Genomic DNA, 14386 nt, shown 5'->3' on the forward strand with positions numbered 1-14386 from the left:
AAAGATGTTAGCACCTTCTTTACCCTTCAACCACCCACCGCACACACCGCAAAAATCGGTCGCTTGTGATAGGCTGGGTACGTCGTGAGGATGTCGGACAACAGCCGGGTTAAAAAGTTCTCAATAATGATCCAACTGGAACGAGACGACGGGGCGCGCAGCGAGCAAGATTGATCGATCAGGTGCAAGGCGACCTGCGGACCCTACGCAGACTACGTGGCTGGCGAATTGCGGCCATAGACCGAGTGGAATGGTGACGAAGACTTCTTCGTATACAGCCTGAATTCGTTAATTGGGCCACGACTGCACTCCAGCTGATTCGCTAATTGGGCCGACTGACAGTTGTTAGAAAATTCTAAACTCGAAAATTCCATACAATTTTGACATTCAAGTTGTCACATAGCCCAATTAGCGAACGCCCAATTAACGAACCGCCCAATTAACGAACCACCAATTAACGAAACTTTGCTGTACAACAGAGGAAACTACGGCCTGGAGCTGATTAAGTCAGGGGGCTGATATGACGTCACATTTTCGTTGCTCACATGAAAAAGGCGGCAAACGCATAGTGAATTCACAAAACGAATTTAACTAACCATTTTCACAGTTTTATGTATTTCGCATCAATTGCCTGCCTGGCATTAGCTATGTGATGCTAAAACCTTGGCTAAAATCAAACTAAAACTAACAAAATTTAACAATTTACACATCCGACTCGGTTGTCAGCTTGAGCCCATGTATGAAGCTGTCAGCTTGGGCCCGCTCTATGTTGGCTACGTTTTTTTTGTATAGGTTGGTATTGGAAGTGTCATTCCCGTGGATTAAGTAAGTACGTGATAAAAAATATCTAAAAAATCACAGATCTGAAATATTTCACGGATTCTACGAAAAAAGACTGGCATCTCTGAAAGTCTTGTGTTTTCATGTTATTTTTCTTTGTTGATTTTGAATGTATGTAATGTTATCTTGAATAATTACAGTTGAAAAACATGAAAATATGTGGTTTTTAAAAAGCCTGAACAGCGGTAAGTACAAAAATATATTTACTTTTTGGCGTCGGTTTAGCGAAATTCTCAAAATGCTTCTTGCAGATGCGATTTATTACATCCGGCCTGAGCTGGCCAAACACACGGTTAGTCGTTCGGTAGGCGACCTGATTATTCGGGACGATCCGTCAATCAGCCGGAACCATGCATTCCTGTATCCGGAGCAGGCCGCGCTGAAGGTCATCGACGCTGGCTCCCGGTATGGAACGTTCATCAACGACGCCATCGACAGTAGCCGGGAACAGATTACTAAAGATGTCCCAACAGAGTTGAAGCTCGGCGATCGAATACGTTTCGGCAAATGCCAGAGTATGTGGAACGTATGCCGGGTCGATTTTAACTGCATCACTTCGACCATTAGCGTAAGTGGGACGCTGCAGGATGCGCTTCGCAAGCTCGGAGGGCGTGTGGACGATATTTGTCAGCCCAAAATAACTCGGTTTCTGATAATGAAAACGATTACGACAACTACGAAGTTACTAATGTGTCTGATTGAGCAAATTCCGGTGGTTCGACCGGAATACTTTGAGGAGTGTGTTAAGGCAGTGGAAAACAATGTCCGACTGCCCAATGTTGATGATTTTATTCCGGAGTTTACCGAATCATACGTGCGTAGTGACGGCATCGACTTTAAGGCCGTTCCGGCTAGGAAAACATTATTTAAAGATAAGGTATTTATATTTCTTAAGGCAAAGCACATGAGCCAGTATGAGAAAATAATTACATCTGCCGGTGGAAGCTGCATTTGTGCTCAAAAGCGCAAGATCGCGAAGTCGTTTTTTGCAGAGCCACACGTAATTGTAATGCAAAACATGACGGACTCGTGCTCGCAAGGCTCTTCCCAAGCTATTCAAGGTCTACAACAGCTTGTAACGGATGCGGGTCGAAGAATGATTCCCGAAGCAGATATCGGGCTGGCTATCCTTTACTGTTCCTTGGAAAAGTACTGCAACCCATTGTACAAGTTTTCAAATCTGCTGGATCTGGAAACAGTACGATTTACTCAAGGAGCAACTCTAGCTAAAAACAGCGAAGAATTGTCCAAAGAAGTATGCTCGAAACAGAATGTCTCTATTCCGGAAACGGAATCTCGAGATAGTTCCGAAAGTTTCGATGTTCACGGAAGTTCAAGTGTAAACTCAATGGCACTGAAGGCTTCTGAAATTGTTTCGGAGTTTACCAAACCAGCTGCAGCTGCAACGAATGCAGTCCGTGGTAAACGCAAGCGAGAAGAAACGACTGATGAAAAACGTCCAGCTGAGGAAAGAAAACGCCATGGAAAAAAGGTTGAAATTGATCGGGTTTCAGTTGCTGCCGAGAGTCCAGAGTTGGTGATTCCTGAAACACCACCGGAACAACAGCCGCCTTCGCAGCTATCCCAGATGTCTGGATTCCTTTCTGTGAATCATGACGAACCTATGTCACCGGCCAAAGCAGCTCCGAACAATCAGCCTAAAAAACGACTGTTGAACCTTGATGACAACGACGATGATCTGTTCAACTTTGGCGATAGTCATGTACCCAAGCGAGCTAAACGCCAAACGTCGTTGGCTGACTCGTTTAGTGCTTCCCAGTCCCAAAAGCGAACTCGTTCCAACGACCGGGAAGGCGATGGTGATCTGTTTTCGTTTAAAGCTAGTCGATCGAAACGCGCAAAGAATTCCTCATCTACCGAACCTGCAGTGTCTTCAGAAAACTTATCAATAGATCCAAAGAATGCCACTACTAGTAATTCCGCTACGAGTTCTTCCTACAAGCAGTTTATTAAGCCAATAAAAATTCCGGTTGATAATTGGCTATCATCTAATTTTTGTGAACTTAGTGTTAAGACGCCTATTGACGGTTCCAACATGCCAAACGGTTCTGAAGAACAAAATTCAGAGAAGATTAAAGTGGACCCGGATGATGTGGATGATAAAACACGAGTATGGTTCGATGGCATGGAAGCTATGTTCCAAGTACGGGTCAAGTGCATGAACCTGACATCGCGTCGTCCGGCAGCGGACAGTATTCTGTCGTCAGAAAATAGTTACTCTGGATCGTCAGCCAATCGTGGATTTAAAGCATTCGTGAAGGTAAGTGGAGAAGTTTACTGTAAAGCACACTAAAGGTTATCCTGGCCCATATTCTTATAAAATGGTCCTTAGACTCGATTTCGATTATTCTCTTCCAGAAACACAACTACAAAACGCAGCAAACGATAGTTAAAACCAAACCAGTTTGTGTGTTGGATAACACTCAGGATGATAACTTTTGAATGGAGACACACTTTTAGATAAGTTACAAACGAATATTTGGAGAATTTTCCAAGCAAAACAAAAACGTTGTTGTAATACATAACATTGTCACTTTGTTGCGTGAAGAAGTAATTTTAATTCTTGCTTAAACGTCGTCACATAATCCTTGGTGGACATTTTATCAAACCCGCGCTTCATTTTGGATGCAAATTTGTCAAACGTCGGTGCTTTAACATTTCGTGTTAGTGCAAGGGACACATTTTCCTTTCGTTTCTGTTTTTCGTGTTCCAAAAACTGCTTACAATCAAATTTCGATTTCATTTTCTCTACCACAGCTTTACAATCAACCGGCTTTTTACCCGCAGATTTGTTCGATTTGCGTTGCACGGTCTCTCCTGCATCAGATTTAATTCGGTTCATCAGCAGATTCGTTGGAATTGATTGACGCTTGGTAGGTTCTTCCGCTTTTGCCTTTTTATTCAGTTGATCATCAACTTTTTGCTTGGAAGACAGATCTTCTGCTTCCCCGGTTAGTAGCACAAACAAATCCGTATCAGGTTGCAAATTCAGCGCATCATTTTCAATCGGCTTAGCAACGACTTCCTCGGTCCAATCATCCGCTAGCCAAGTGGAAAAGCTATCAGGCAGCAAAACGCCACCTTTCGAGGGCCACTCTTTGCCATCATCCACGAGTAGCGATCTCATCGGCACCAACTCATCGTAGTAGGCTGCAATCCGCTGGCACATCTCCCTGGATTTGAACCAAATCTCCGCCAGCAAACAGAGAAACATCGAACTTAAATTAAAGAAATATCCATTCGATATAAACCGAATGTAATACCGGGCAGCTTGTTTTGCTACCACTATAGTGCGACACAGCAATTTGGCCAATCCTTGTAATCGCACCAGCAAATAATCCAGCATGGCCCGGTTCGGCAGTTCGACGGTTTTGTCCAGATAGCTCGGCAATGTCGACGAGACATTAGTTAAGATTCGCACTATGTCCACACTAGCTATTCGTTGCAGGGCTTGTTTGAGTTTCTTCAGTAATTGAAAACCGTGCATGTTATAGAAGCGGTTGTTCCATCGAGTAATGAAGCGTGATAGGTATGCGCCGGCCTTTTCGAACGACTGGAGCGATTGAAAGTACTGCAGGGCGGATGAAATACTTGATGTAAAAGCTAGAATGGCTGTTGATAAGATCGTTATTATAGTTTACTACCCATAGTTGTTTCACAGCTTACCATCTTTTCTATTCTTAGTTTTGCATGGAAATGTTACCATTACTGGGGGTGCTAGATCTCGCTCGTTCCACAGCTCCATGTTATAGTTTTTGTACTTTTTGCCCGGTTGTTGGCTAAAATGCTACATAAATAAAGTCAACCGCTTGCCTTTGGCTTTTGATATTTACCTATTTTTATGATTTTTATTTACCTTTGATCCCTTTGATGCACAGGCAGACCGCGATACATCAGAATTGAAAATCAAAACAAAAACAAAAGCCATGTGCCTGCCAAAGTTGCCAGATTTCTCAAAAAAAAAAATTATAAGATATTGTCAATTTCCCACCCTTTCATACGCGATGAATTATAACCATCGCGGGTGAAACCGTCGCCAGAATCATCGCGGGGCCAATATCGTTTATTTTATCAAGTAAATCAAAAGCTTACGTGCTAGACAAGCATAATATATACTTAGAACTTACATTACCAGCAAATTTGTTGGTTCCTGTCAAAATTAACAGTTTAGTACCTATGCGTGGGACATCGAAAATGTATGAATTTGACAGTCACTTCGCCCCGTAGGTAGGGACTTCTTAAAGTCTGCATTTTGCAAAAACCAGAAAAATGTGCACATCTGGCATCCCTGCGTGTCATCGCGAACGGCGGGCAAGTTATGAAGTAATTTGCGGTTTCGTCACCAACGAGAATGACATTTGCTGAGGATCGCTTATGTAGGAGTGAGAGGGGAGCAAAGAGTGGAGGAGAGGATCCGGGAGTTTGGAATTTGATGTTGTTGATATTACTCCTACTGCAAACAGCCTCAGCGAGGGCCTCAGCTAATGTCAAAAAATCTTTATATGTGTGCGTGGTGGAATACTTCATACAAAAAAATTAAAATCAACTGAAATATTTTCAAGACAAAATACACGGAAACTAATAACCAGAGGTGGACACGGCTAACCGAAATTTTAGCTTCGCTAGCAGCTAATCTGCTAATTCAAACCGTTAGCTTTGATAACCGCTAAATTTATTTTATTTTATTCATTTATAATCCATGTCCCTTGAGACATTTTTGTCTCTTTTAATGTTACATTTTGTTAGTAGCGTAAATTCTTTGATCAGCGCTAATTTCTTGTGAAGAAAACCAACGTTGCGAAGTTCTCAGAAAAAGTATATATCGGTCTTGGACCAAGCATCAATGTACTATCATGTACCCCCGCTGGAATGACCTTCTTTAATCTGTACATTTTTAATCTGTACCCCGCTGGTATGAATGCGTTCACATTAAAAATTGCTCAAGCGTCACACACAATTGGCGGTTAAGTTGACCGGTCAAATTGAAAAAAAAGCAAAAAAAGTTAATGCGTTCCCTCTTGCTCAGCAGCTTTGGCAATACAGCTCATATGCAACTTACCTCTCTTCAGCACCTAAAATAGACCGTATTAGTTGAAACTGTCGAGCCAATTTCCTCTTCAACAATCCAGACGTGTAGAATTCGCGCATATTCGAAACGTTTGTTTTCGTCAAACCAAAACAACAAGTTCATAGGGTGCGCGCCTTGTGCGTATGTGAAAATGAATAGAGTTACCAAATATTCAGATTAAAAATGATCTATTCTGAACGCGGTGTTTTTCATATTAGCGGGGGTTGAGTGTACAGTAAGTATATTTTTTCTAAGTAGAAATTCAGGAAAAAATATTTGCAAAAGATTTCACGAAATTTTTCACAGTGGTGAAAAACTCCAATGAAAAATCAAAAGAACTATGCCCTGCCACTTCTTTGCACCCGCCCGTTCGAAAACTCCGAGTGCTCTTCTAGCAATGTCCACGTTTCATGCCCGTAGAAAACAACCGGTCTAATTAGTATTTCATACAATGTGCACTTTGTACGGGGGCTTGGATTGTCCGAACGCAAGTGTTTGTGGAGTCCGTAGCTGTGTCCGTAGTAAGCCCCACTTCCGCTGATAATACGCCTTTTAACCTTACTTACTTACTTATTCAGCCGAGAGCCGGGGTAGCTCTTGCCGTATCAAGAATTCCTCTCCATTGTACTCGGTCCTGGGCTACTCGTCGCCAATTCGTTGCGCGTCACGACGCACCGGCTTCAACCTGGTCGAGCCATCTAGCACGTTGAACCCCTCTATTCCTGGTGCCGGTGGGGTTCTTAAAGAGAACGGATTTCACTACACAGTCGTCCGGCATCCTTGCGACGTAGCCGGCCCACCGTAGTCTCCCAACTTTCGCCAGGTGTACGATGGGAATCTCTCCAAGCAGTGCCTGTAGCTCGTGATTCATACGTCTCCACCACTCTCTGCTTTTCGTCTGTACTCCGCCAAAAATAGTCCGCAACACCTTCCGTTTAAAAACGGCAAGTGCACGTATGTCTTCCGTAAGTAAAGTTACTGTCTCAAGTCCGTAGAGTCTGATTAGCGTTTTGTATATCGTCAGCTTTGTGCGGCGGCGTATGCTCCTTGATCAAAACGTCTTGCGAAGGGAAAAGTAGGTTCGATTTCCAGCTTGAATGCGTCGTTGGATCTCCTTACTCGTATTATTGTCGGCGGTGACCAGAGATCCCAAATATACGAACTCATCAACCACTTCCAGCTCATCGCCGTCAATAGTCACTGTCCGTGGAAGGCAAGCGTTACTATCTCGGGATCCTCTACCTACCACATATTTGGTTTTCAACGCATTAATTTGTAACCCTATCCTCCTAGCCTCCGTTTTTAGTCTGGCGTAGATTACCTCCGCCGTCCCACGGTTTCTAGTAATGATGTCGAGGTCGTCTGCAAAGACTGAAGATTGTTCCCCTCGTTTCAATGCCCGCTCGCCGGATCACAGCTTCAATAGCGATATTGAACAACATGCAAGACCCCTTGCCGTAACCCTCTACGCGATTCGAAAGGGCTTGAGAGTGTCCCCGAAACGCGCACGTAGCACATCACTCGTTCCAGAGTAGCTTTGATCAGCCGCGTCAGTTTGTCCGGAAAACCGTACTCGTGTATTATCTGCCATAGCTGTTCACGTTCAACGGTATCGTATGCTGCTCTGAAATCCACGAAGATATGATGCGTGGGCACGTTGTACTCTCGACATTTCTGAAGGATTTGTCGGAGAGTAAAAATTTGATCCGTAGTAGCACGGGCCCCCATAAAGCCCGCCTGATACTGCCCTACGAATTCTCTTGCTATTGGGGATAGACGACGCAACAAAATCTGGGAGAGCACCTTGTAGGCGGCGTTGACCAGCGTAATGCCGCGGTAGTTACAGCAGTCTAGCCGGTCGCCCTTTTTGTAGATGGGACAGACTACGCCTTCCATCAACTCCTCCGGTAGTTTCTCTTCTTCCCAAATTCTTGAAATCAACCAGTGGAGTGCCGTTACTAGCGGTTCTTGGCCATTTTTGAAGAGCTCTGCCGGGAGTCGGTCCTTCCCGGCGGCTCTATTATTCTTTAGCAGACCGATTTCTCGTCGGATCTCTTCGAGATCGGGAGCCGGTACGCTGTTGTCGTTTGTCGGTTAACTTCCATTGCGTCTCCTGCTGCTATATCGCCGTTGAGGTGCTCATCGAAGAACTGCTTCCTTCTGTCGACCACCTCGCGCTCATGTCAGGATTTGGTGTGTGGGCCTTGCGAGTTTGGTTCACCTTCTCGTAAAACTTGCGGGTATCATTAGCCCGGAATAGTTGTTCAAGCTCCTCACGATCTCTGTCCTCCTTCTAGCGCTTTTTCCTTCTCATGATCGTGGTCAACTCATTCCTCGCTCGTCGATACTTGGCCATATTCTCTCTCGTGGATATGCTCAGATAGTTTTCCCAAGCTCTTTTTTTCCTTTTAAAGCCTTTTAACCTAGCGGCTGGTATTGTTGTCCTCTGTTTCCGGTGAGCCAAGGTATACAACTAACTCCACCTCGTCGATTATCTCAAATTCATCCCTATAGATTACCATGGTACTGCCTAAAAGGGTCCTGTCGCGATTGGTCTTACATATACTTCAATTACCGTCAAACGGGGTAACTTGCAACAGTTCTCAACTATGAGTACAAGTGAAAACTTATCTGTAGTACATTTGAGGACATTTAATTAATACAAAGTTATTAGGTCTAGCATTGAACAATTTCACATATTGAGAAAAAATATGCGAACAATGTTGGCTGTTGTAGAATTCTTTAACTAATTTGGTACTGGTAACCTCTTAAACGGGGTAACTTGCAACAAGCAATATTTTTTGGAAATTGAACGAATTTAAAGATTTGTATGAGTTTCTTTTGACTTGAATATGCAAATGATAATTAGACTTGCGATTTGCTATGTCACGTTGGTGAAAAAAAATTTATGAGCCCCGTAACGGAAATTACAGAAATAACTTTTTATCCAGCTTTTTACGCGCTATAATGGTGGTCGCTATAAATTGTGTTCGTAATATGCGAACAAACTTTTTGACAACTCTGCATACATCAAATCTGGCACTCTTCTCTTGCAACACTACCGTTCTCTTTCTTTCGTTTACGTCAAAGAAGGAAAGCAAAACTGTGCGAAATGTAAACAAAACTATTGCCTTCCTTCTTTTGCGTAAACGAAAGAAAGAGCAACACTGCCGTACAGGAGAAGAGTGCCCAGTTTTGATGTATGCAGAGTTGTCAAAAAGATTGTTCACATATTACGAACACAATTTATAGCGTCCGCCATTATAGCGCGTAAAAAGCTGGATATCCAGCTTTTTACGCGCTATAATGATGGCCGCTATAAATTGTGTTCGTAATATGCGAACAATCTTTTTGACAACTCTGCATACATCAAATCTATGGCACTTTTCTCTTGTAACACTACCGTGCTCTTTCTTTCGTTTACGCCAAAGAAGGAGAGCAAAAATGTGCGAAATGTAAACAAAACTATTGCTCTCCTTCTTATGTGTAAACGAAAGAAAGAGCAACACTGCCGTACAGGAGAAGAGTGCCCAGTTTTGATGTATGCAGAGTTGTCAAAAAGATTGTTCTCATATTACGAACACAATTTATTATATTTATTATTATTTATTATTGTCAATTGCAAAGAAAATTGTACCATCCAAAGTGCGATATCGCTCATAAAAGTGCTATTTTAGCTTAAATCGTTTCGGTCTCTTCGGCGCACTTATTGCTTGGAAGATAACGAAAAAGTGCGCCGAAGATACCGAAACGATTTAAGCTAAAATAGCACTTTTATGAGCGATATCGCACTTTGGATGGCACAATTTTCCTTGCAATTGACAATATTATTATTCATTATAGCGCGTAAAAAGCTGGATTAATCATGCAGTTGATATTCCTTGTCTGGATCCTGCCTTATTTAAGGACCATTCACGTATTACGTAACGCACTTAAAAAAGCGGGAGTTGTGTAATTCGCGTTGACGGCATTAAACGATCTCTAGCACACTCATAGAAATGCCCGTATGTACGTGTGGGTGAAAAACTGCCAAAATGTTTCGATCTCTTGCGCTCTTAAAGAAATTCCTATTCCGCTTCACCCCTACAGTAAACTTTTGGAGGTGGCAGCAGCTTACGTTCGTCAACGCGAATAACGCATTACACGTCGTATATCCACTATACAAAATCGCGTCATGAAGTGGAGCGGGAGAGTTAAAAATCATCGATATTTTGGTTATGTACCCAGGTAACCAATAAGCATTTCCAATGCAATTTAAAAGCAAGCCAATAAGCATTTAAGTTGCCTTAAATGCTACTTAAATGCTATTTTGGCAAAATATGCGGCTACTTTACTGCTAGCCCTCTTATAGTGCTGACAATGCTTATTTGCAGCTAGTTCCAACAAGAAGAATTTAAATAGAATTTTGAATGCCAATTTACAACAGTTATGCAGTCAAAAAGCTGATAAACAACAACCTGCAGTATAAAACGCCAGGGATGCTAATAAACGACTGATTTACTGCTTATTTTAATGCTTATTGGTTACCTGGGTAATATATGAATGTTCATTACGTTACGAGTGATCGTAATTAGACACAGTCATATTGCTGGTCGATTCTCTCAGTGAGGTTATTTTCTTTTTGGCCTTTTCTATGGCCATTTTCAGTATATCCAGAGAAAAACTGGCATATTTTCCACTTAGCGAGAGTATCTTACACTCTTCAGGTGTGCTTTAGTATTGTTTGATGCAAAATTAAATGATAACTTGCCTCTTGAAGCTAACGGAATACAGCTTTTTATATCTATCAGCTGTTGCAAGTTACTCCGTTTAAGTATTTGTTTTACGAATAATGTGGTAACAAGTACGATAAACAAGACTAGTAATTATAAATCGATTATTTTGTTTCCTTATTGTTCATTTTGCTATAAAAAATGTATGTTGGGTTTCTTTTATTTAAAGTGCTGTGGGCGACACAAACGTTTTACTGACGAAAAATTGACGATGAATTTGACACCATCTTGTGTAATTTCTTAAAAATCACCAAAACAGCAGAAAATCAACATAACAGTATCTAGGCTTTTTTGAACTGTTAACAACAAGATTCAGTGACTGCTATAGATTAAAAATTGACGTAACAGATGAAAAAGTACAGTAAATTGGATCGATATAGTGTTGTTGCATGTTACCCCGCTGTTGCAAGTTACCCCGTTTGACGGTATCTTCTACCCAATCTTCTCTGTTTCGCGTTTTAGTCTGGTGCACCGTCTTCCACCGCCTCAAATGTTCTGCCGACAGCATCCACCTCGTCAGCAAAGCAGATAAATTGACTAGATTTATTAAAAATAAATCTTGTAACACCTTCAAGCGCAATGTTGGATAGCAGGCAGGAAAGACCATCTCCTTGTCGAAGCCCCCTGCGACATTCGAATGGGTCCGAAGTCCACCCGAGACTCTCACACAGCACTGGATCTCATCCATCGTAGCTATGAAAAATCTAGTAAGCTTACCCGGAAAGCCGTTTTCGTCCAAAATTTTCCATAGCTCTTGTCGACTCACACCATCATATGCGGCTTTGAAATCGATGAACAGGTGATGCGTGGGGACTCGGAATTCGGGGCACTGCTGGAGAATCTGCCGCAGGGTGAAGACTCGGTTCGTTTTAGACCAACCCTCCATGAAGCCGGCCTGATAACTTCCCACAAATCTATTGGCTATTGGCGATAGTCGATGGAAGACGACTTGGGACAACACTTTGTAGTCGGCATTCAGGATAGTGATCGCTCGGTAGTTCTCACAATCCAGCTTATCGCCTTTCTTGTAAATAGGGTAGATAACCCCGTCTTTCCACTCATCCGGTAGTCGTTCCGGATAATTATTATTAGAATGTGAATTTGCGTAGAACTCGTAAAATTACTGCGAGGCAGAATATGTCAGAAAATATCGTCGTTAGCAGGAACGCTAAGACTGTCCTTCTAAATTAACAAATTTATGATCGAAATTCACTGCAATGATCAAATTATCTAGCAAAATTAGAAACAATAATTAGTTTTAGTCATATTTTAGAGAAAAACAGTGTTTGCTTGTAGTGCTTTCTTTACACAATGATTGCATGCAGTGCACTGATATTTTATTCATGCTCCAAATTGTGCGCAGTAATGTATCCTGGGAAGAAAACGCAAAAGAATACGCAACCACACCCAAATGGCTGAGGCATAGAGGCATGAGAATTCAAGTAGAACTTTTAACTTGTATTGATTGGAATCCTAAGCAGCATCTCGGGGTCCAAACATACGAGAGCCAATTCATGGAACCAAATCTTCTGATTTTTTTTTTGAATGACCAACTTCATGGAGCTGTCAGCCCAAGTACCAATTCTAGAGTCAGTTGGTTTTACTTGAATTTTATAAAGGTTTTATTGCGGTATTAATCATTACCTTTGGTTTTATTGTGGTATTGCGCAATGCCAAGAGGAATACGAGTCCAAATCCAAAGACACTTTAAGCTAGCTAGAAAACCATAATAAAACTGTTAATGAAGCAAATTTAATGTGGTTGTTTATATTACCACGATGAAACTTGTTGGCTGTATCACGTCTCTTACAAACTTACCATAAGTGTGGCGTAGCAACACAAAATGGCGCACCAATCAAAATTGTCCTTATCGCGGTTGCTGGTCAAACCGCAAGAAATCTGTTAGTTTTATATAGCCATTAAAGCACTCTGTTTAAATAGTTTTTTTCATTTGCGAAATTGGGGGGCTAAAGCTCCCGGCGTTTTTTTTAACTATTTTATTTGGTCATCCAGGTCCATTTTCTAGGAGGGGCTAAATCTCTCCTAGGGGGGTTAGCCCCCCCTAGTTCCGCCAATGGTTTTTTTTTGTTGCTAAATTATGAAGAATACTAATGTTGATAATATAAGCAACCACAATAAATTTACTTTTACTTTATATACAGTTTTATTATGGTTTTCTCGCTAGCCATAAGTGTGTTTGCATTCGTATCCTCTTGGTATTGCGCAATACCACAGTAAAACCAAAGGTAATGATTAATACCACAATTAAACCTTTATAAAATTCAAGTAAAACCAAGTAGTTTTAGAATTGTTACTTGGGTGGGAAAGTGGATTCTATATGAAAATACAATTTTTAATATTAGTCTAAAGTGTGATGTTCAGTATGCAGAAAACCCTAATCAACTCGCCCTTCGCGTTATCAAGAAGAAAATATTTAAAATGAGCCAATCAAAATGATAGCAATATTCCTGTGCCACTTGAACAGCACAAGAAGGACGGATCATGGATTTACTTCTGGTAATGGTTAGTGCCGGATTTTTGGTGTGCTTTCAGTGTTTAAAGGCATAAAGAACATGGTATGAGAGTTTATTGTTACTTTTTAGTGTAGTGCGTAGAATTGGGCACCGTGAATAACTGAAGCTTTTGAAGCGTCTTCGTAGAATACGAAACCTGAAATTAAATTAAAAAGAATACTTTCCGATTAAATTCTACTATGTATATTTATTCTCGACATATACGTATTTCGCCTACGACTTGCAGGCTTCCTCAGTGTCTCTTTTCGAAAACAGACACTGAGGAAGCCTGCTAGTCGTAGGCGAAATGCGATGATGCAGTCGACGATTGACCATTGGCGTAGCTAGCAAATTTCCCTGGAGGGGGCCTACGGGGTGCCTTTCAAAAAATTTTTGATAATGATCTTGTTACTCTGGCTGACACCGATAGCACAAGGTTTTGTAGGGAAATACCAGGCGGGCTTGATGAGGATCCGCGCAATTACCAGAAATGTCGGCAGTACAACCTGTCCGCGCATCACATCTTTATTAATTTCAAAGCAACTTACGATACAGTCGATCGAGACCAGCTATGGCAGACGCGGCGAAAGTTGGGACAAGGTGACGGCTTATTTTGCATGCTATTCAACATCGCACTTGAAGGGGTGGTCCAACGAAATCGGAATCTAGAACGAGTGCTTGACTTTCAGAGTGGTTGTAATCAGTGCTGAAAATTTGATGAATTCGTTAGTAGCGAGGTGGCGATTGCTGAAGAGCAGCTGAAAAATGTACGTTTTTGGACAACAATTATTAATTCATCATATTCCTTGTCGGAAACCCAATAAATTGTGTTTGTGTGAATCAAATGTATGGTTAAGTGATTTGTGAAGATGATCCTATCAAAAGATTTTGAAAATATGAATAAAAAAGTGCATTTTCGGATCAGTTATGTTCAACTGATTAAAATAGGTAACACTGCTTAACTCGTTCCTTACCCTATATCGTCGTTTTAAATGCCAAATGATTGTTTCAATGGTTTCAAAGATTATTTCCACGCTTTTAAGGAGCTGAGTCGCGATCAGGTTGGGCTCTGTATCTTTTATTTTTGTACGTATGTAATTTTCCATTGAGGATAAAAACCGGACAACGCTTGTATATCTTTTGTAAAGCACGAATAATGGTCTTAAAGCTTT

General features: G+C 41.6%; 2 protein-coding genes across 3 annotated transcripts; one reads left to right on the forward strand and one right to left on the reverse strand.

The window, feature by feature from the left end:
* The first annotated feature begins 954 nt into the window (after nucleotides 1–954).
* LOC128742124 (nibrin) lies at nucleotides 955–3401 on the forward strand. Of its 2 annotated transcripts, none has more exons than XM_053838347.1 (3): nucleotides 955–1025; nucleotides 1092–3121; nucleotides 3220–3401. In XM_053838347.1, exons 1-3 carry the CDS (start codon nucleotides 998–1000, stop codon nucleotides 3301–3303), a joined length of 2142 nt encoding a protein of 713 aa, XP_053694322.1. In that variant the 5' UTR covers nucleotides 955–997; the 3' UTR covers nucleotides 3304–3401. The 2 variants fall into 2 exon arrangements, with proteins under 2 accessions (XP_053694322.1, XP_053694323.1); XM_053838348.1 differs by having other exon boundaries at nucleotides 3194–3367.
* On the reverse strand, nucleotides 3392–4635 carry LOC128739450 (uncharacterized). The gene is made up of 2 exons (XM_053834935.1): nucleotides 4528–4635; nucleotides 3392–4473 (listed from the first exon to the last, which is right to left on the reverse strand). Exons 1-2 carry the CDS (start codon nucleotides 4604–4606, stop codon nucleotides 3392–3394), a joined length of 1161 nt encoding a protein of 386 aa, XP_053690910.1. The 5' UTR covers nucleotides 4607–4635.
* Between the last annotated feature and the right edge of the window lie 9751 nt (nucleotides 4636–14386).

This window comes from Sabethes cyaneus, chromosome 3 (genome assembly GCF_943734655.1).
Source record: "Sabethes cyaneus chromosome 3, idSabCyanKW18_F2, whole genome shotgun sequence".
Classification (NCBI taxonomy): Eukaryota; Metazoa; Arthropoda; class Insecta; order Diptera; family Culicidae; genus Sabethes; species Sabethes cyaneus.